This window comes from Cryptotermes secundus, unplaced genomic scaffold, assembly GCF_002891405.2.
Source record: "Cryptotermes secundus unplaced genomic scaffold, Csec_1.0 scaffold590, whole genome shotgun sequence".
Classification (NCBI taxonomy): domain Eukaryota; kingdom Metazoa; phylum Arthropoda; class Insecta; order Blattodea; family Kalotermitidae; genus Cryptotermes; species Cryptotermes secundus.
The window spans coordinates 51,474-75,240 of record NW_019721768.1 but is presented as its reverse complement, the minus strand read 5'-3'; the positions used below and the strand labels follow the sequence as shown (position 1 = coordinate 75,240).

The window sequence follows — 23,767 nt, the reverse complement described above, 5'->3', positions numbered from 1 at the left end:
GCCCTCTCTGACGAGAGGACGGGTCTGTCTTTTTTATATGCTGCTGACACTGAACCCCAGCTTATCCTGCATATAACTTCTCGGCACGGACTGCATAGAAAATGTCTCTTCCAGTAAAGTTGTATTCTATTTTTGCCGTGAAAACATACCTCTTCGTGGAGCAGTTACTTAGCAATGTCTGTAGTATGGTTGCTTATTTCGCGGTCGTTGCCTAGCAACGAATCTACATACCACAATATATGATATTTGGGGCTATTCTTACTTCATAAGACTGACGTGGAGGTCTTAGTGACTCCTGAAATTAAAACAGCCTGTAGGTCTGTTACAGAACACATAATCTGAAGACGTATACCCACCATTGTTCACCATCTGATATTAAAAATATTATATATGATATTACAATATAATTAGGATGTAATCTTAGGTTGTCAACAATATGGACTCACACATAAAAATGTGCATTCATGAGAAAACAAAGAGACTTTATAGAGCGTACAAATCTTCTTCTAAGCTCAATATCTACTTTCTCACAAGACTCGAAATAAAAATTTAAGGCAACAACGTAGACTATTTTGTTTCAAGTATTCAATTACACGTGACGTCAGTCGACGTCTGCAGTGTTGTACAAATATAAGGACAGCTCATGTGCCATTTTTGCGTCCACCTTCTTTTCTGAAACTGCAAAGAAAATGTGACATATTATTCTACTGATCCGACAAGTTGAAACATTAAAAAATGTGTTTAGTGATGAGTTTTCCGACCAGTTGTACTCCTTGGTGGAAGTGAGAGTAAATAAGAAGATACGCTCTATTGCTGACTAACAGGAAGATATTTGAGTAAAAAAAAAAACTTTCTCCAACACTACTTTCTTTTTAATTCGCTTAGTGGTGGGGTGGAGTCCTACTGGGTCCACTCGGCACGGCGGCCACTGATTGGCCTATTGTAGCCTGCACCGAGTGATTATGATGATGGAAAATTTGGTGGAATGAAGATTTGCAGGGAAAACCGAAGTACTCGGAGAAAACCTGCCCCAGCGCCACTATGTCCACCACAAATCCTACTTGTCCAGACGCGGAATTGAACCCGGGCCGCCGCGGTGGGAAGCCAGTGACTAACCCGTTGAGCTATGGCGCGGCCTTCCCCAACACTACTTTGTCCACTCTAAACTCCGCATGAAGTGCCACGGTGTTCACCACGGGTCTACGCAATAAGCAACTGAGGTCCAACCTCTCAGCTGACACAAAATAAATATAGAACGTGAAATATTAATATTTGAAATCCGTTTTAAATAAAATAGATTTCACTTATAACGACAACAGGGCATATAAATCCGAATTAAAGTTAACTAAAATAAAAAGGGATACGTTCTGTCTGTCATATAGTTTTGTTTTGAAAAATCTGTTGATATATCATGAATAATTGTTTCTCCGTTATAATGAATTTATAAAAATGGCGGAGTGATTTTACGCGGCAATAAGATGGCGGGGTGTGTGGGATTACCAGAAGACCTGCTAGACTGTTCTGGGACCAGAAGCAAATGACTTAAGATAAATATTTTGTCTACTCCTTACATAAGTTTTAGTTTAATCTGAAGGTCTTCTAGTTTGTCCGTATTTTATTGCAACCTGAATTCTAATATGGCGTAAATAGGTCAGTTAAATCCAAATGACAAAACACATAACCCGTGCTTTTAGGATGAACAATTGAGTCTTTAATACTGTGCTTTCAAAAGTCTTCTAATATGAGTCTCCCTTGATGTGAACACAAAACTCTGAGACCCATTTCCCTAAAAAAATTCTAAGAACGAAATTTAGCAAATATATAAGAATTATCACTAATGAATATTAAGGAAATGTATAACGTATTTTGCCTATTATACTCTAAATTTTCAGTTTAATGTAGCCTTTAAATCTAAAATCAATGCAGAATTTTTGTTATCTGCCTGTTTCTCGGAGATCCGCGGGAAAATGTTCGCTGCCCCCTAGGGGGCCGCGGCTCCCACCCTGAAATAGAGAATTCTGATGTATTACTCACTGCAATAGGGCGGTGATGTGTATGTAGCAATCTCAAAGGATCCTCTGGCAGGGAAGTCGATGGTCTTTAGTCCCAGTGGTATGCAAGTCGTTATGGAGCAGTCAGAAGGATAATTGAAAGCTCTCGAAAGCCAACCAAGGCTCAGTATGCTGCAGCAAGAAAGTAACAATGCAAGCAATGAACAATCAGGCATTATGTCTGTTTATTATTTATTATTATTACTGTTTTCTTTTTTTTTGCTAGTGGGGTGGGACTTGTACTGCGGCTACTTCTGGCCTATTGTACCAGCCCCAGATGATATGTGAGGGTGATTGTGGAGCAATTGGTGGAATGAAGATTGGCAGGGGAAACCGAAGTACTCGGAGAAAACCTGCCCCAGCGCCACTTTGTCCACCACAGATCCCACTTGACAAGACCCGGGATCGAACCCGAGCCGCCGCGGTGGGAAGCCAGCGACTTAGCGTTTGAGCTATGGCGCGGCGCAATTATGAACTGTTACTGTATTCTTGACAGCTCACGCCACAGGAAGGGCAGAGGCTGAGAGTGACTGAAAGCAGTGCCGAGAGGCCTGCGAATGAGGAAACAAAGTCAGGACGGGGGAAGTTTATATACAGAGCTTCGTAGTTCATATTTTCCAGCTGACATTTGTACAGTAACTGAATGAAGAAGGATGACATGAGTGGGGCACCAATCACGCATGGAGTATGAGAGAAACACAAAATTTTGGTGGGAAAGTCGCTTCGTAGGAGGCTAGCTGAGAGAACTGGGAGAATGATATAAAATAAAAAAAGAACACTCCTTGGATTTAGCCCGCAAGTTAACTATACCGACTATGTGACCGTCGCTTGTCGGCGAAGTTAGTGTCAACTTTAGCGGGTAGAGGGAGTCGCGTGGTCAGCGCAACGAATACCCACGGCCGTTAATTTGCGGTTTTCTAGACCGGAACCGCTACTTTTCCATTCAAGTAGCTCCTCAATTATCCTCACAAGGCTGAGTGGACCCCGTTTCAGACCCACTTCGTCTCAGAAAAATCTGATAGCGCCGGGAATCGTACCCGGGACCTCTGGATCTGTACCAAGAACTCTAACCACTAGATCACAGAGGAGATATATGCTTGGGAACACTGAAACTTTTTACGGATTATGTTGGTAGTAATACGTTACATACCTTACAGCAGACTTGATAAAACCAGTCTTTCTACCCCAAAAGGTGCAGTTGGAATACGCAAGAGCTTCTGTGTAGTACTCTAGTGCTCGGTTGTGGGGACACACCACAGAGTCCACAATATCTGAGAGCAAACAGTTCAAATTTGTTGAAACATATGCTACATTACTGGTAAGGAAGTTTTGTGTTACATATATATATATNGAAAAAAATCCAATGACCTAATCGGGATTCGAACCTGCGACCTTCCGGCTTGTAGCATAGTGCCTCAACCAACTACGCTACCGCGTGCCCCGTATATATATATATATACGTGGAAAGCCAGAAGTAAAGAAACCACTAGGAAGACCAAGACGTAGGTGAGTGGATAATAATAAAGAAATATTAGAGAAATTGGATGGGGTGGGGTGGACTGGATTGACCTGGCTGTGGATAGGGACCAATGGAAGGTTCATGTGAACACAGAAATGAACTTTGAGGTTTCATAAAATGTTGTGAAATTGTAGAGTTGCGCAGCGATTTGCGGTTCTGAATAAGTGCTTAGCTCCATGGAGTTAGTTAACACCCACATGGAGCACAGCGTGTCTTCAGAATCTTATTGTTGCTCAGACTGTCACGTTGTTTCCCTCTCTCATGGGATTAGAAAATTACAAGGTCTTCAAATATTCACGAATCTACTGAATTTTTAAATTTATTCTACTTGCAAGCCATGGGAAGATGTAACATAAGTCTCCTAGGCATGAGCTAGTCCTCTGTGGACATACATTCTACTTCTGTTGCCCAGTGGGCTTATTGAATCAAGCTAATGCAAAATATTATTGGAAATTATACAACCAGAATCCCAAATATCTCAGCACAGGCACTAGGCTAAGGACTGGACTACCAGGGAAATTAGTTTTGACGCCTTACAGACGTAATAGCTTGCTCCCCGGCATTTGGAACAGCATTGAGACGCATCCAGCCTCCCAGTTAATGAACACTGAGTGCTCTTTGGCTAGGGGTAAAGCAGCTGAGGTGTGAAACAGACTCATCTCCATCTAGTGCGGAGGTTAAGAATGGATGAAACAATACCTCCACACTCCAGTTGTCTTCGTCAAGTGACGCTTAGTTAATCACTGGGAAATGTGAGTTACACCAAACTGTACCATTGTTTGCACGTAGCGGTGTCTCACGCGCAGACACGTACCTTCAACAGGGTTGAAAGAAATGCCTCGGGAAACTATCTTCTGCAGGCTGATGACAGGAACCTGGCAACCAGGCTGACTCCAGCCTCCGTTCACATAGAAATCCACGTGACCTGCAATAAACAGAGGTCTTATGCTATAGGTCTGAACTACATGGAGCCCTGACTAAGTACAGGCGGTGGAAGAGGTCTTTGGCTTTTGACATTACTTGTGAAAAACTTCAGAAATAAATTATTCCTCTTCCACATGTCTTTATAACATGTCATAATTTTAATTATCTATATATTTCGACAATTTTCTGGTTCGAAAGTTAAACTTCACAGAAATCCTAATCCAAATATATAATATAGTTATCAGAATACAAGTTGAAATTTTTCTTCATTATTCTGTGACTCGTATCGGATAGAATTTTTTTTTAATTTTCCCTTGACATCTCCCCAGTGGGCCTAGGCCTACCTCCATGAACTTCTCCGTTCACTTCGGTTTTTCTAGATCTTACACATTCGGTAGGACTCCTTGGGCGGGTGATCAGCTCGTCGCAAGGCCTCTACCTGTACACAAACACAGAAAAAGGCACACACATAAACTAGACATCCATGCCCTGAGTTGGATTCCAACCCACGATCCCGGTTTCTAAGCGAGCGAAGACAGTACATGCCATCGGATAGAATATTTGTTGATCTTTACCTGAAGAAGACAATGAATTTTGAGCAAACACTTACATATTCAGTCTTTATTTTTTTTTGGATTATCTACTTTTCCGAAACTGGTTATATTTCCGTCTTAGATGAACAGAATACGAAAAAAAAAATCTATCATGTTCGGCCCTGCGGACTAAAACCGCGGAGATTTTTATGTGAGCTGGAATTCCAATAAATCATATCTTTCTTATAATGACTGTGATCATACAGCACCGACAGCTGTATCAGACTGCCGAACCGCGAACCGACCCCAGACGGAGTCATCATCTTTCTAGTAAGCTGAGCGCATCCTACCCACTAAACTCACCGGTCAGAATGAGGCTATTTGAAGTCAGTCTACTTCACGAGGCTAACCAGCCTCTGACGCCCAATCCCACCTTTCCTACCTAGACGAACTCCCTCTAATCCAACTAACCTAATTAATCAGTAAATTAAACCACGTGCATATTTGTCACCAAGTCCAGAGGGCAAGGCGTAAGGACAGCTACATGTCAAAACGATTTAAACATTTCGAGTTTAAACAGGAGAAGAATTTTAGTAGATTTAGTGTTTGGGCTGACAAAATGAAATAACTAATTATTTCTACCTGGTGATTACCTTACCAACTGCTCTCAGAATGCCCGCTCCTAGAAGCGGGACGGTGGGCTTAGCGTCTGTATGTATCACTTCCACAAACAAAGCGTCATCTGCGTCTAGCTGTACCACTTTCTTGTATCCCTCGAACAGGGGCTGAGCTGGGTCCAGACCTACACCAATGAGCAAAATTATAGCTACTGAGGGCGTGTTCTAGGCCGTGTGTGGGGCTCTTGCAGCGTTTGCTGAAGTTCACGGGTCAGCATGCGGGATTGTCGCGTAGACCAATTATACTTACTAAAGTTGTCGTTGCTTTGCTCAGGCTGTCGAAACAAATCCAGAAATGTTAAAGCATAATACACCACCATTGCTTCGTTTCCTATCCTTCTCACTAAGTTGGTCACAATCACACTCAGTTTGACAGAGTGCCATCAAAGGATCATAGGAAGAGAAAGTAAAGCTATCCCTGTAACAGGCCGTGGATGTCTATAGGGTTGTGAGACGTCGAGGCTCCCACATTCTCTCTAGACCAGGAATGTCAAACTCAACTTGTACAGAGGGCCAGCTCAGCCCTATAAATAATGGTTCAGGGCCGCACTTCAAAATAGAAATATACATTAGATTTTGATACAAGTAAATTTAATTCTATTTATTATTTAGGGATAATTTCAATATAATTACCTAAAGTCACATATCTTACAGTTTTAAAACCCAAGAGAATGCCATTTTTGACAAGTATCAAACAACTTTTCAATATGTAAAAAGAGAGATTACACAAGAAATTATGTTAGAAATAGCAAAATATTGAATTTCCTGCAGCCTGCTAATTTATGTCTGCGTGAGACTTCTTGTCTCTGGTCTGTTGGAAAATTGTCTTTACAAAAAATATTTCTACTAAAATTTTAATATTGATTTTAATATCAATTAGCTCTAAAAGTTGGGGGGCCGCACTTTGTGTCTATAGGGGCCGCATGTTTGACACGGCTGCTCTAGACAATCGCCTCACAGATGGCGGCGAAGTCCTCAGCCTTACGTGCCGCCCGTCCTTTACCCCCGGGAAGATCCCTGGTACTCATTTACGTGTATTTTAGGGACTGAATCAACCACAGGGACATAGTGAGGTTGGAAGGATTAGGACAACTGAAAAATCCAATTATTCCATCGGGAATCGAACCCGCGACCTTCGGGACTGTAGAATAGTACCTTAACCAACTACGCTACTGCGTGCCCATGAACATAGAAACGACAACCAATAAACATTTCTGTAGGAAAATACAAAACGCAACCTAAAACATGATATCAGACCTCAAAGGGTGTCGATCCCACATTTCGCTATGCATTCAGCTTATGTGAGCTCGAATTTATCGCCATGTATAGAAGAGGTAAACTATGCACGATTTGAGGTTCCCACAGCGGTGGTCGTGAAAAGTTCTATCCTCTAGGACATAACGCCATGCAGTCCGTCGAGTGTCAACTGACGTTTCGGAGGAATATATCCTCTGAATGTATAATGCAATTACCGTAGCAATGAAAATTAAAATAATACTAAAGAAATTCTTTCAGAAAATTTAAATAGGCCTACCTTAAATTGATATCCCTCACGAAGAATTTAAAAGCAGATTAAAAATTGAGAATATTTTTTGCCGTTCATTTCAGACTGTTTTATACTCCGCCCCGCTATATGAAAAGTAAAATTCAAATTCAGGCTTCCAAAAGCATAATTTTACCTATTTTTCTACAAGGGTGTTAATCTTAGTCTCTCGGTATAAAGAAGAAAAGAGATTAACGATGTTTGAAAACAAAAGGTACAGAGAGATATTTTGACCTCATACAGGATGAAGTAAGGAGAAAATGTAAAAAATAAGAATATATACTTAGGAGTTTCAAATTTATTATTAGATCGAATCTCTTTTTTATACATAAAATTAAAACGTAAACGGCCTTCGGCAGACTGGTGCAGTGACTTGTTGCGAGTTCGTCGTAACGCCACCAGGTGCGCAACTTGCTAGCCAGCGCTAAAGGGAGGGAGTGATGAAAGATGGTGCTGCTAGTGTTCCTCGGGTTGTTACGAATAAGTCGAATGTTCAATAATTTTTCGGCCGTCGGATGCACATTGGCACGCGGGCTTTGCTAATATTGTTAGAAAGATCATAATAAGGAGGACGAAGTGAGTGGACACGTAGCACATGAAGCGGAAATGTGATATATAAACAGAATTTTAATTGGGAACCCTCTTGGGAGACCCAGGGCCGGTTGAATAATAATATTATTAAGGGCCCTAAGAAAATACGGTGGGAGAGTGTAGTCTGGATTCTTCTGCTTCGGATAGGGTCCAACGGCGGTCTATTGTGAACACGATCCCATGAAAAGTGAATAATTTCTTGTCAGTTCCTCTAGAATGACCTTACTGCATGGAGACAGTTGAAAAGTTATTTATATATATCCTAGATTCAACAAACCGACAGGAATTACAGTTCAGGTAAGATATAATTTGTGTGACAGTTTAATAACTGGCGCATTTGAAGCGCGGGTTCTCACACCTTCGTCTTAATTGATTCGGCACGTAATGTTAAAGAGCTACTGACCTGTTATGCGTCCGATGCCTGATATACTTTTCGCCACGTAACCAGCGGTGTGCGCACCAAGGCTGTGGCCAATCATGTGGAATCTGACGGGTGCTGCCCTCTCTTTTTGGATTAAATATGTGGTGAGCCTGCATTCATTAAAAATTATTTTATTTTGTCATGAATGAATCTCAATAAATAATACGATATACTCGTATAGCTGATAGTGCAACTCTAAACAGCACATGTCTTCATTAATATCATTGACAAAAAGTGAGTTACGTAACGACTATGAACCAACCACATAGCTTTTTTTTAATGCTAGTGGGGTGGGACTAAGTCCCTTGTACTGCGGCCACTTCTGGCCTATTGTACCAGCCCCAGATGATAGGTGAGGGTGATTGTGGAGCAATTGGTGGAATGCAGATTGGCAAGGGAAACCTAAGTACTCGGAGAAAACCTACCCCAGCGCCACTTTGTCCACCAAAAATCCCACTATCACACAGCTTAATAGTGTCTAACAGTATGAAGGGATGATTACATTATGTAAATTTGAAAGAAATTGGGAAGAAGTGGGTGCGATATATTTAGGGAGACTGCCCGAACATTCTCCTGGAAGGACTGAGAAAAATAACGAAAATGTCTTAGTCAAAATAGTTGATGTCCTGGTGGCGTTTATACAAACTCCCTGACCTGTAGTCAGCAAGCGAACTATACCGACCGAGCGAACGTAAGCTTGGACATTTTACGTGCCAAAAAAGGGCAGGATATTAAAGTTATTTAGCATTCTGTGGTATTGATTCTATAAGAAATAAATCTTTTTGAGTTACACTTTCATATTCCGTAAGCGGTTTTATCTTGTTTGTCCAAGTTTGAAAAGTGTAGGCAACGAAAATCCCGACAGTAATTTTGAATCACTCTGTATTCTATAACACTAACTCACCTTATAATCTCCGCTGCGACGACCCTAATGTTGGCGCACACTTGGTTGTATTCCCCATCGCTAGCACCGTTACCCCAGTCAACAATGAACACGTTGGCATCAACCTGAAGGAAACACATCCCACATTGTAGGATTTGAAGTTGTCACACCGGTGGTTATGAAGTGTTCTATCATCTGGGATTGAGGCGACATGTTCCTCCGAAATGTTGGGTGAATTTCAACGGACTATATGGCGTTATATCCCAGAAGACAGAACACTTCGTACAAAAAAAAAACTGTCTTGAGCAACATGTAGAATCATTATCACCCAGATGGGCAGAAGAAAAGACGGGCTATAATAAATTCTAAGTGGACAGAAGTGTCAAAAAATCAGTAATTGAAGAATTAAAGGTAGACTAGTCTAGAAATTAACTTCAAGTAGAAACATTCGTGAGAAACAGGAAGGCTCTGAACTGGTCGAAATATTACCCACCTTTCGAGAAAGAAAAATTTTCAATGCCGCGTAAAGAAGCTATCAGCCCCTTTCAGCCAGCGAGTTTGGCCCCTCTACTGGCAGTGGTATCCGATACTTCGCCATCTACCGGAGGCATTGGAAACTACTTGGGCGGGAAACTTTTTACTTAATTTTGCTCAGAGGTCTCCTGGAGACATGTGGATCTTTTACGTGCCGTAAATCTACGACACGGGACCCACGGCTTAAAGTCCCTCCCGGAGGACTTGTTCCCTGAATTTTTCCCCCTTAAAAATTCCACGACTTCCGCCGGGTTTGAACCCGCGTACCTTGAGTCATGAGGTGGGAACGTTACCCCTAGACTACGGAGGCCGCTTATTCTCGACCTTACTCTGGCCGAGGAGTGGACTCAGCTGGGTAAAGATAAGGTCGAGTTCACATCCTAGAGCCAAATTTATAAGACCAAATTTAATGGTGTCCCTATACTTCCGCCCAGATCTCTCAAAGTGACATATTTTTTCTTCACTTAAGTTTTTCCGCTAATATTTTTGTATCAAATTTTGATCTCGCAAATGCATGCTATGGTCTCTCCCATCTTATTCTCCTTGATTTAATCACACTAACAATATTTAGTGAAGAGTATGCTTACAAATTATGAACTCCTCATTATGCAATATTCTCAATCTTCCTTTTACTTCCGCTTTCGTAATTTTTCCTCACATTTCACAAATGACGTGACCACATACAAATTTATAAATTAAAATACAGATTTTTATTGAGGGAAATTATTAATGAATTATACTAAAACTGTGGAAAGAACTACAATATACCTTTTTTGTATGCTGACATTGTACGAGTATTTAATATTTAGATTGGCCGCGCCATAGCTCAAGCGGTTAGTCGCTGGCTTCCCACCGCGGCGGCCCGGGTTCGATCCCGGGTCTGGTCAAGTGGGATTTTTGGTGGACAAAGTGACGCTGGGGCGGGTTTTCTTCGAGTACTTCGGTTTCCCCTGCCAGTCTTCATTCCACCAAATTCTCCAACATCATAATCACCCAGGGCAGGCTACAATAGGCCAATCAGTGGCCGCCGTGCCGAGTGGACCCAGTTGGACTCCACCTCCCACGAAGTGAATAAAAAAAATACTATTAATATTTAATTTAATATATGCGAAAATATTTTAGTTAATTATTAGTTATTTACACTGTTATTTTTTATGCGTATTACACAAAATTCAATGTCATAAAACGGTTAATTAATTTTAATTGTTGACGGCTTCAACTTTGTGCATAATTTATGATTATTAATGAAGTACAATTTGATTTAAATGAGAATTTGATTCATTCATTCATTTAAAGTCGGAATAGCTCAGTTGGTGTAGCGATGGGCTACGACATACGACCGGGGTTCAATCCCCGGCAGGGGAGAGATTTTTCTCTTCTGCACAGCATCCAGACTGGCTCTGGGGCCCACCCGGACTCCTACTGAATGGGTACAGGGAGTAAAGCGACTGGGGCGTGAAACTGACCACCCACCTCCAGCTAGTGACGAGATCAAGAAAGCTGGAGCTATACCTCCCCTCCCGCATACGTCCTCATGGCGTAATGCTTAATTATTTAAGCAGGGACAACTTTATCTTTTACTTTTAGTTCATTCATTTACATTTCAAATGTCTTTTTTACACATATATTTCCTCTCTTAAATCCGGCTTATTATCCAGTCGCCCTTTTTCCACACTACACGTTTCGGCCGTATAGTTATCCACTGTTGTGTATCTTGCTAAAATTGATGGCCGTGTGCAGCCGAAACACGTATTGTGGAAGAAGGGTGATTAGATACTAAGTTGCATTTAAGATGGAAAAATATATTAAAAAGAGATATATTAATGCAACAGGATGCTTAAATACAATATTATTTCAAATGAATTATTATTTATTTTCATGTCGTCTCATTTTCTAATTGTGCAACTGTCCACCTGGGAGAACGTGAAGAATATGATGTGATATTATTAAAATGAAATGGTTGTGAATATGTGTAATTCAAATAAGTGCACAGAATTGTGTCCATTGGCGGGAGAGCAGACTTGCTGCTTCCATTCAGGGTTTACTTTTCAACCCTGAAGGTGGAGGCAGTATTTTTCTCGGAAACGCCCGTCAATTTCTGTCAGACTAAACTGCGTCACATCTCAGAAGATAGTATTCTTCAAGACATATTTATTTTATAAACTATGATTAAAGTCCAAGAATGGCACATTAGAAGTCGTCGTTTTGAAAAACCCTAAGCACAGTAACAGACAAATGCTAAAAGCGTCATTCAAGTATCGAGTGTTCTACTGATCTTTGAAGTTAGGCGTGAAGGTTTATTGATAATAAATATTGCTATAATAAATAAACATACTGTCACGGTTTATGAGTGTGACTATAGACGGGGTATAGATTGCTGAATGGATTTATTGACCGCTTATGCACACGAATAGTAACTACAAGTAATTACGGTGAAACCGCTAATCTTCACAATTCACAGATCACCACAGCACTTGCTAAGCCTTTTTCAGCCTGCTGGCGGTGAGGTTGTCAGCCTTACGCGCCGCCGCCCTTTACCCACAGGAAGGTTCCTGGTACTCATTTCTGTTAGATGCTGAGTCAATCCCAGGGCCATAGTGCTGCTGGATGGTTTAGGTCAATTAAAAAAAATCCTATGACCTCGTCGGGAATCAAATCCGACACCTTCCGGCCTGTAGCATAATGCCTCAACCAACTACGCTACCGCGTACCCCCTAAATACACTGGACGGTAGTTAAAAATCGTATTTATTGGTGTGACGGACCAAGATGAACCAAGTTAAGTTTAATTTGTTCAGTTCCTTCAGAGTTCATTTTGACCTGGAAGGTACGTATATTATATTCAGTGTTGTGTTGTGTTATTTTGTAGCAGAAGAACGTGACTTATCACTTACATTATTTAGGTAAGCGTTCTTCATATCCTCCATCCAAGTGTCATTGCCGGTGGACATGAAGCCGTGGATGAGGAACACCGTTCCTTTACTCCCGTCGTAGGAGGAATGTTTCATGTCAATACCTGGCCACGTCTTCACGTAATAGCGTTTTGTAGGTCGCTTCCTGTTTATCGAAAATATTAACAGACTGTATGCAGTGAAACCTTGCAGAACAAACTCAAAAAATTGTAGCGAAGAAGAGTTCTGTCTTCTTGTATATAAAGCCGTGTAGCCCGTTGGAAGTCAACTGACGTTTCGGAGAAATCTGTCTCCTTCATCTTCTGTGTGCAAGAATAAGGCAAGCAAGAAACCAGCTTGAGAGAAGTTACCAAACAGAGCCATACAAAAAGAGCCTTGTTTTCCATCTACTTTCATGCTGGTTTTTGCTTGGCTTATTCTTCGACATGAAGATAGAGATGACGGCACCAAGCCAGGAATTGGATGAAATGGAAATTAAAATACCTCCAATCAAAGTATGCTCCTCAGAAACGTCGGTTGACTTCCAACGGACTACACGGCGTTATAGTTCAGAAGAGAGAACTCTTCATGATCATCTATGTGAGAATCTCAAATCCTACAGCCTTGTAGCAGTTGAGGATATTGATAGAAAAACTAACTAAGAAATTTATGAAGAGATTTAATAATTCCTGTGCAGTATATATATTAGATGCTTTAATATTTGCTGAGTATCTTGATGACAAAAGAACAAATATTTTCTTCATTATCATAAAAATTGTGAGGCTTATGGAAAAGTATTTTGGACGTAAAAACAGACTGTCCGGATGAAAGGTATCCAAAATAGAATAATTATATCTCAGAAAATATTTATTAGACACATTTATGAGTTACATCAGTACAAAGGGAAAGTATCTTTTTTTTTCTGAGTATATATATAACTTTCTCAATAAATTTCAATGTGCGCTCCTTTGGTAACACTAGAAATATCCATAGGTGAAGCATGTTTGGTGTTACCGTTGCCATAGCGTCCCTTATGCGGGCTTTCAGGTGTTGAAAATCGTTGATCTTAACCTGGTAGACAATGTTCTTCACAAAACACCACAAGAAAAAATCCACTGGGGTTAAGTCCGGCGACCTAGGAGGCCAAGAGATTGGTTCACTTTTCCCGATCCATCTCCCAGTCATCTCTCTGTCAAGGTGATTCCTAACATGGTGGCAGAAATGTGGCGGCGCCCTGTCTTGTTGGAGGATGCTTTGAGGTGGTAATTGGGGCAGCGCATACAGCTCCAGCATGTCCCAAGTAAGAAAGTCCGGTTACAGTCTTTTCAAAAAAGAAAAAGGGTCCAATCAACTTGTCGTGTATTAAGCCGGCCCACACGTTCACTTTGAGGCTGCCTCTCTCCAACTCACACGTGACATGTAAATTTTCACTGCTCCAAATCCTGCAGTTGTACCTGTTTAAAACTTAGATTGAACGTCGCCTCGTCCGAGAAGCACACGTCGTGGAGGAAATCGGGTGACGTGTCAGGTCTTTCTAGTATGTCCACAGCAAAATCTGTGCTTGCTACTTGGTTATTCGGTTCTGTGCATGAATCATTTGAATCTTGTACGCTCTTAGACGGAGCCTTTTGTGTAGCACATCGTGCACTGCAGAACGTGGAATTTGTAAGCTAGAAACTGGAATTGATTTGCGCGGAATTCGCTGGAATACCTCTCTAATGCGATAGGTATTTTCTTTAGAGGTTCGCGTATTTCCAGGATATTTTACACGCACAGACTACCTGTAGTCCTTGGTTTGTTGTCCCAGAACCGAATGATTTTCCTTGTAGGAGACTGACGTCCTTATTGCGTTCTAAAACGACGCTGGAAAGCCGCAAGAAATTGCAACTCTGTCAGCCACAACATGCATTGATCCTGTTGTGTCGACATTTTCACTAAGCTCGCCGAAGGTCATCAGCTGGAGGATAAGCATTAGCCGGGATTTAAAGAAAACTTTTATAATATTCCTTTCCGATGACATAAACCGATATGTGTATGATAATTATTTTCTGAGATACAAGTTTTTGATATATTTCTGCACAATATTTCTTCGAACCATTTCTTGTTTCGATAAATTTAGAGAATTACGCACGATTTACACTTGAGATAAGACGCACAATCACATGTACCTGCGCAGAGAAGAACAGCAGAAAATCTGAAGGTAAATGTAAAATGTGTTAATACCCGATGACGGCCGAAAGGCTGACACGTGTAGATAATTTGAGGCTATAATGTACTGTACAAATAACTGTGTTGGAATAAAATAATGAAACTGCACCTACACCTTCGTGTAAAATGGCCATTATTGTTATTCAATTTTAAACAAAATTGGAATATGTCGACATTCTTTTTTTAAAAAAAGAATTCTATCTGATGGGATATAACGCTATGTAGCCCGTTGTTACCTACTTCACACCGGATTCTTGCTTGACTTATTTTACTACCACGAATATGAAGGTGACATATTCCTTCGAAACCGCGGTTGACTTTAAAAGTACAACTCGACGCTATATCCCAGAAGACAAGACTCATCATAACCAACGCTGTGAGAACCTCAAATTCTACTGTATTAAAATTCATAGCAGTTTCTTCTATAGTCTTAAAGTTGTTCCATGAGGGCAGACAAGAAAATTCGTACCGAGGCTAACAAGCTTATCTATAATTTCATTGAGTTTATTTATGTTAGTTTTCAAGCCGGAAATCCCGCATGACTGCAAAATCAATATATGACGCTTGGCGTTACATCATATTTGATTTTTATAGGGACACATGTCTAGAGCTTTAGCACCTCAGTTGCTTGTTTTGTGTTGAGCTCTGAAAAAACCGTAATGGCAACGGTCTAGAAATTCTCTTTACATAGAAAGCTGAGTGCTCTGGCAATCGGTGCTAAATGAGACGTCAAAGCAGCACAAAGAACTCCAGCATTTATGTCACAATCTACAAATATTGTAGTTTTAGAAAGTTACATATTTTGCATATTTGTTTCCATAACTAATATAGAGGACTAACTCACATTTTCCTGCTTTCTTTGAAAGGTTACCCAATATTTATTTAGCTGATAAGAGTTTCCCTGTTTTTATGAAATATGATTCGTCACTCTGAGAGATTTGAAGTCCTCACAGCAGTGGCCATGAAGATTGCAACGTTGAGGAACCTGCGAATAAAACATAATGAAGTGGGATAATGTTGTGTTGGCTAACAGGCATAGATCGAATATGGAAACAGTTCGGTCCTCCAGAACTCCAGCAAAGACCCATCAGGCTACATGACGTCATACCTAAGAAGTTTAGTGCTTTAGTTCGTCACTGTGCTGAGAAATGCTAACCACCTGTGGATATTGTGTGAACTTTAATATTTCATTCCTCTAAACTTCATATTGTCACGTTTATGTGGATAAGCCAGAAGAAAATAACGGGTTCTAGATCAGATGATTGGATTTAATGTCACTTCGGTTATAATTTCTCTTAATCACACTCAATTATAACGCTATCGGTATTCTGCACACTTTGAGTTCACCGTTGCACATGCACTAAGATTCTCCGTCTTCATTAGTCGTATCCTGGCAACGGATCTCAACACAGAAACTAGCGCTTCAAATCACTATGAAGTCTTCATCTTATTTCGTCTTCAATCACTCTGTCCTGCTGTTCTAATATGTACTCAACTATCTTCACAACTCACTAAGAACATGCTCCATTCTCGTCCTTGTACTCTCAACTGCATTGCACTGCACTAATCTAAGCTATACAACAGGTCCTCGTTACATAGGTTACTCACGGACCATACAGAGAACACAAGTCACATGATTGCTATATCGCCAGATCATTGGCTCGCCGACTGCTGCCTAGTAACGATCTATAACATTCGTCAATTGAGAAGCATTTTCCATTGTTGCGTTTTGTAACGTGTTTACCGAGCCGTTGTCTAGCAATGCTTTGAAAAAAACCGTTACATTGCTCCCTCCTTAAGACTGTTGCCTAGAAACGTGTTGCATAACCCCGTTGTTGTGTGAGCGTATTATTTAGCGCGGCTATTTCTGTAGCTCAACATTTCTTGCATTGGGCAATGTGTCACAGTATTAACATAATCCCTCAGTATGTGCCTAGTTTCCCCTAGTAGCATTGTTCCAATGAGACTGCCATAATTTCTTGCTCTCATACGTGCTATATGGCCAAATCATCTAATTCCTCTTAATAATATTGTACGATATAATACTGTTATAAAAAGAGAACAATTTATAAACTCTTTCGTCAGTTCTTAGATTTTTCAGAACTGTTTGTGTGGATCGCATACGTGTGCAATCTTTTTGAATGATGCCACTCAGAGTTCCGCAATTCTGAGTCCACCTCTCCTTCTGACAGGTCTACAGCATTAAAGATGTTGCGTCCGTTTCTCCTTACATTGCCACTGACAATGAATATGCCTATGATATTCTGCACTGGGATTCATGCCAATCCCCAGAAGAGACAAGAGATTATTCTTTCCTTCACAGCGTCCAGACCGACCCTGGGGCCCATCCTGTGCCTCTTTCCGTGGAGACGCAGCGGCCGGGGCGTTAAGAACTAGCCGCTTACCTCTGCGTAGTGCCAAGATCGAATATGAGTGGAGCTATATCTCCACTCCACGATACATCTTCACGGCATGGTGTTTAATTAAGCATACGGATGACTTTGGTTTATTTTCAGCCTACTTTATTTATTTAAAAAGAAACAAAAGTAAACTTATGATATGACTTTCCTGTGTGTGTCCATGAAAAACCTCCCCTCCCCCTCATCAACTTGAGAATGCCTCAACAGATATTTACGAAATTTGATACGTATATCATGGCACCTAAGCTCATTTCAACTGCGTAATTCATAAATACTTCCCATCATTCTGTGTGTATGTATGTTTATCCCCCTATCACTGCTAAGTAACGGATGGGTAACACGTTACCGCGGCAAAGAGTATACGTGGAATGATAGAAGAATTGCTGGAGGTGTCGTTTTATCTGTGGTCCGTGTCGTATCAAAATAACGCCGGTGATTAGTTCTTACAAGAACTTATTGTTTTCTTTTTGCATTTTTCTATATATTTTGATTAGGTGATTGATGTGCCCACAAAATATTTATGACAGCTTACAGCTCATCTGCTGGCAGAGTTACTGAAAATTATTAAGTGGATTTTAATGCTATAGGGCTGTGCAACTGGTCAGCTCGCAGGCCACACGCGGCTCTCCAGTTGGTTTTGAGCGACCTGCGAGTATATGCTTCTGTCCCTGAAGTTAGCCTATGCGTTAACGCTTTCCCCCTCTTTTATTTAGTCGGGGAATCCCACTGAAAATGCTTTGATGAAAGGGCATATTAAACATTCCATAAATGTTTTCAATTTAAGGGCACGATCTTCTGTGACGTAACGCAGTACAGTTTGGTAGAAATTCATCGACGTTTCATATCTCTTCCATCTTCAGTACAGAAGAGCAAGAGAAACAAGAAACCGGAAATAAGCAGATAGGAAGCAGAGCTCCTTCTGATGGAAGCGATATATTAGATGAGACGTCAGTGAAATTCTACCGAACTGTACGGCGTTACGAAGCGGATCATCATATTCTTCATAGCCACTAAATTTAACACAATTTGTCGATTTATTTTAAGCGGTGCCTAATAAATAACTTAGAAGAGAATGCAATTAATATGATTTCTATGTCGTATGCAATACCCATATAATTTAACAGATTTATCGCTGCTGTTCCTAATCGCTATAAACCTGGCAACGTTTAACTGAAAAAGAAGTTTTTAACTTTATGAGTCGAACTATTACTCGTGTGTTTGTTCTTCATGCGTTTTATTGCGGACCAGATATCTGATATCGGTATAGTGGGTCGAGGTAGTTAACCCTGTAACAGACCTGGAAGGCCCATAGGGTTGTGGGAAGTTGAGGCTTCCACATCTTCTAGACAATCGGCTCACAGATGGCGGTGAGGTTGTCAGCCTTACGCGGCGGCCGCCCTTCACCCCCAGGAAGATTCCTGGTAATCATTTCTGTTAGAGGCTGAGTCAATTCCAGGGACATAGTGCGGCTGGGAGGATTAGGTAAATTGAAAAAAAAATCCATCCCATCGGGACTCTAACCTGCGACCATCCGCCTTGTAGTATAGTGCTTCAACCAACTACGCTACCGAGTACCCCCCCCCGGTATACTGAGAAAGGAGCATTTTTTAATCCAGCCCGCTTTCAAATAAAGAACAATAAAGACCCGATTTTCCTGTTAATACAGTAAGCTCACATTTGAGATTTATAGTTCTCTCGTCGGTCAAAATTTAGATTTGAACATTCTTGATTGTTTCATAACGAAGTCTCATTTGAATTTGTTTCCTACATCTTAAGGGCAGATCCATTATTGAAGGTGGAGGTTCTTCGAAACTTCTGTAACCACGTACTCGACTAGAATATAAAATATTAAATACAGACTTTCTTCTATTTCTCCTACAGTTGCACTATAGCAGGATTTAAAACTAGCGGAGCACGAGAAAGGAAAATTACAAACAATTGTTTCATGAAATATTGGTAACAATACCTGCAGACCAGTTTGTCTTCATTAGAAGTTCGTTGGTCTGCGTTACCTTGTGTAGAGATAGAATCGTGTCTGGATGACCTGAGGTTCAGCAGGAAGAGGAACTGGACGTAGAGGACCGCTCCAAGGCTCTTCCACTGAGAAACATCCCAGCTCATCGTAACAAACAGACTCTTTTTCTGAAAAAGGAAGAGGAGACGTTAATTTCACGCCTTCATAGCACAAAGTACACAAAAAGAGGTCGGAGTCTCTGTTTTCCCTTGTGCTACGTACTGGAAACTGCTGAATTAAGCAGGTTAGCTAGTGGTGAACAACAATATGATATTTATATGATGAATTGAATGTAGAAGAAAGCGAATTGGCTTACGTAAAATTACTATTCTGACATTTATTTTGAGGGAGTTAGGGAAACCAAGAAAACCCGTTTGTGGAATCGACTTCCGAGCCTAGACACCAAACCCAGGACTTCATATTTAAAAGTTACCTCACAATTAAATTCAAATAATATATCTTATCTTTTATTGCATATCACTCACAAGGCCCATATCTATGTTTATTCACAATAATTCTGTCTCGAAAGTGACAAGTCCGTTTCCAAAACCTTGCCTGCGTTAGGTCTATTATTATGTAACAAACAAAAAAACAAACACCGTGGTTTTAGTCTGTAAGCGACTATACCGACCGAGCGAACGCCGCTTGTCGGCGAAGTTAGTACCAAATTTAGCAGATAGATGGTGTCTTGAGGTCAGCGCAACGGATCCCCACGACCGTTAATCTCGGTTTTCTAGATCGGAGCCTCTATTTCCTTGCAATAGCTCCTCAATTATCCTCACGAGTCTGAGTGGACACTGTTCCAGACCCACTACTTCTCAGAAAATCTTATAGCGCCGGGAATCGAACCCGGACCTCTGGATCTGTAGCCAGGAGCTCTGACCACTAGAGCACAGAGGCAGTCCTATTATTATGAAATATTATAAAAATGAACACATAACCTCGTCTTTTAACCAACAAGGCTTTGTTACGTTATTTACAAGTAATGCATAATTTACACCAGCAGTGTCAAACATGCGGCCCCTCAACTTTTAGAGCGAATTGATATTAAAATCAATACTAAAATTTTAGTAGAAATATTTTTTTGTAAAGACAATTTTCCAACAGACCAGAAGACAAGAAGTCTCACGCAGACCTAAAATAGCAGGCTGCAGGAAATTCAATGTTTTGCTATTTCTAACATAATATCTTGTGTAATCTCTCTTTTTACATATTGAAAAGTTGTTTGAGACTTGTTAAAAATGGCATTCTCTTGCTTTTTAAAACTGTAAGATGTGTGACTTTAGGTAATTATATTTAAATTATTCCTAAATAATAAATAGAATTAAATTTCCTTGTATCAAAATCTAATGTATATTTCTATTTTGAAGTGCGGCCCTGGACTATTATTTGAAGGGCTGAGGTGGCCCTCTGTACAAGTTGAGTTTGACATGCCTGATTTACACACTCACTCTTCGAAAGATGAAAAGCAGTTTGCGGTTGCTCATAAGAACAGCAGCCATACACAGTGAAAGTAATAAGTCCAAAATATTACCTCAGTACAGCAGACTATCCTACCCAATGTCGCAGTAGAGAGCAAAGCACTTCCGCTTCCTATTCAGTTCAGATTTCGACATGTGAGTCTGTTATCATAAATGAGGTTCTCCGTAGTTTTGCTCAGTACCTCTGAACACACTCCAAACTGTTACCTCAAATTAAGACATGAAATCTTCCTTCTAGATCCTTTCCTATTCATTATTGAAAAATCGTCCCATCATTTGACGTAATACAGTCTAAGCTAATGAAAGGATCGCTAAATTAAATAAATAATATACGTTAATAAATACATTCTTAATAACTAACTTCTTCAATGCTCCCGAGTGCTTCTATAGAAGCCAGTTACTACTCAAGAATTTTCAAACATTTTATGTATCCCGAAGATCCCGCCACTGGTCGCAATCCTGAGCCAGATGAGTCCAGGCAATACCACCATATCCTCTTTCTCTAAAACTCATTTTAATATTAATAGAGTACACACTTAACAGTTCATAAAAACTTACCACTCTGAATCACCGAAATTTTCACTAAGAACGAAACACAAAAAACTAAAATATAACGTTTTGAAAAGTCCATGTTTGTCTTCAAGTACCGGAGTTCGTAACGAAACTGAGGCTACATCTTCGAAGAGAAGTGTCTTAACATAAGCTGACGACACAAACGAGAAGTGGTTATCCTTGCAATATGATGACTGCAACTTCGTGCGCCTTCCCTTTTTGTTTCGGTCAAGTCTCCTTCGACTGGACCTTAGTCCTGAACACTCTCGTGTTACCATGTAAACACAGCCTTACACTCAACAGGTCTGTACCTGATCATGTACTGTGTAACTCTGCAGACGTATTCACTCCTGTTTTAGTGAGATCTATCTGGAACTGTTGTGTAACCCAATCTATCGTGTTGTGTAACATGGCTTGCAGGCTTACGTTAATGTATAAATTTAAATTAATGTTACATGAGTAACTGAACAGAGGATATCCATGACGAAGACCATCCGTTCATTAAGAAACTAGGGTGGGTTTTTATGTCGAATGCCTCTGGGCTCGCACTGCCCCGGGCTGTTACACTTTCCGCACCACTTCCGCCGAGCAGCCACGTCAGAGACGTCTAACGAAGCTTTGACCTCAATATTCATGTTATGGTTCAGAGATCTGGATGCGGTAATCTGAGGTAACCTGAGTTACATGGCGGAGTGCGCTTAGTACAGTTCTGTTGTTGTGCTTGTTACTTGATAGAGAGTTTCCTTAACTGATATATCGTTTATTGGTTCATACAAACGCAGTAGCTCAGTTGAGTACGTAATGCTGTATCGCTATGAACTGGGATGTAGATAAAACGAAGCAGCAGAAGCAAGTGTAAAGTTGTTCCTGTGCTTAACCAATTAAGCATTACGCCATGAAGGCGTAAGGGGAGTGGATGTAAAGATATTAATTTTCTTGACCTCCGTAATAGTTGGAGGTGAGTGGTCAGCTACACACCCTGACCGCTTTATCCCCGGGGAAAGAGGCCCCGGTACACGTTGGATAGAAGGCTGATTGGGCCCCAGAGCCGATGTAGAAGATGTGGAAAACAGAAAATTCTATATCCTACCGCGACTCGAACCCTGACTTCTCGGTCGTCCAGCACGTAGCCAGTCTCTAGACCGACTGCGCTATCCCGGCTGAGAGGCAGAAGCTCATTTTAAAACAATATTTCCCTAATTTCTTGGACATGCTGAGGAAAACCAAGATAAATCTCAGCAGGTTAAGTAGATGTGAAACAGGGGTCCCGAGTAAGGGGACACAGTAACCTGTATACTATAGCGGATATCGAATAATTGGCTGAATTATCTGTAGATTATTTAACGACGCTTTGTCAAGATGAGATTTATGAAGCCCAGAATCAGCAGTGAAACGTGGGGAACTGCAGGCCATAAGACAAGCTCTTTTGTGTGGTTCTTTCTTCCTAAACTAATGTCTTGATAATCATTCTTCTTGTTTGTCGCGGACAGACGAATGTGCTCCAAGGCCTTCCGTTTTCCGGCTTCGAGATATTATTTATAAGCATTTGGTAAAAGTCCTTGGAGGGGGATGAGCCCGTCGCAAGGCGTCTGCCTACACGGGATAAAATAAACAGAGAAAAACGCGCATAAATGTCCATGCTCCTAGTGGGCTTCGAAGCCATTACGTTAGTGCTGGAGCTGTAGGAGTCATTCCGCGCCTTAGAATGAGAGCGGCCACTGCGACTGGCCGTGTAGCAGGACTGCTTCTTCACATTCAGGTTCCTAGTTACAAGTGACAGACATCCTGCTTTTCCTTTCTGAGCAGGTATATACACTCTGCAGTGACAAAATGCCATCAAATAAAATAATAAATATAACTAACTGATTTCATGGAGCCGAGCTTTTCTTGAGAAGCTGCCAGTCGTGCAGCTACTCAACGACTTATTTTATGGAACCCGAAGGTTTATTACCGTGTTCACAAGAGCCGTCCACTGGTCCCTATCCTGAACCAGATCGATTTAGTCCATACCATCCCATCCTGTCTCTCTTAAGATCCATTTTAATATTGTCCACCCACCTACGTCTTGGTCTTCCCAGCGGTCTCTTTCCTTCTGGCTTTCCCACCAATGTCATATATCTATTCCTCTTCGTCCCCTATTGTACTAAATGCCTTGCCCATCTCATCAACCTTGACTTGATCATTCTAATTATACTTGGAGGAGAGTACAAGTCATCAAGCTCCTCATTATGCAGTTTTGGAAGTAATACACGTATATATATATATATTACTTTAATGATAATAATTATAAACTCCGCCATAGCCGGAGAGGAAGAGCAATAACCTGACAGTACACTGAAAGGGTCCCTGTCTAGGGTTACAGGACTTGCTGCCTTGCAAGAGGGATATAGGAACGCTAAGGGCTAGGGATATGAACCCTGAAAGAGAATCCTGGTCCTCCACGTTGCGGATTGATGCGGTGGGTCAGTTTTTGCAATGGGTAGGGACCCATTGCAAAAACTTACACCGAAAGATACAGAAAACGGA

At 40.9% G+C, this 23,767-nt stretch overlaps 1 protein-coding gene across 1 annotated transcript; it reads right to left on the bottom strand.

The window, feature by feature from the left end:
* Window positions 1-339: 339 nt before the first annotated feature.
* On the bottom strand, window positions 340-21,515 carry LOC111875732 (pancreatic triacylglycerol lipase). Its single transcript, XM_023872214.2, has 10 exons — window positions 21,248-21,515; window positions 19,207-19,336; window positions 12,570-12,732; window positions 9,164-9,267; window positions 8,242-8,369; window positions 5,686-5,829; window positions 4,385-4,495; window positions 3,202-3,322; window positions 2,035-2,183; window positions 340-678 (listed from the first exon to the last, which is right to left on the bottom strand). Exons 1-10 carry the CDS (start codon window positions 21,318-21,320, stop codon window positions 602-604), a joined length of 1,200 nt encoding a protein of 399 aa, XP_023727982.1. The 5' UTR covers window positions 21,321-21,515; the 3' UTR covers window positions 340-601.
* Window positions 21,516-23,767: the final 2,252 nt, after the last annotated feature.

Bases quoted from the DNA above. Each gene is read 5' to 3' on its own strand.
- LOC111875732 (XM_023872214.2), bottom strand. From the start codon at position 21,320: ATGGACTTTTCAAAACGTTATATTTTAGTTTTTTGTGTTTCGTTCTTA. The intron at 8,370-9,163 runs GTGAGTTAGTGT...TAATGAATGCAG, and splicing joins GTCGCAGCGGAGATTATAAG to GCTCACCACATATTTAATCC. The intron at 5,830-8,241 runs GTCAGTAGCTCT...TCATTGGTGTAG, and splicing joins AGGCATCGGACGCATAACAG to GTCTGGACCCAGCTCAGCCC.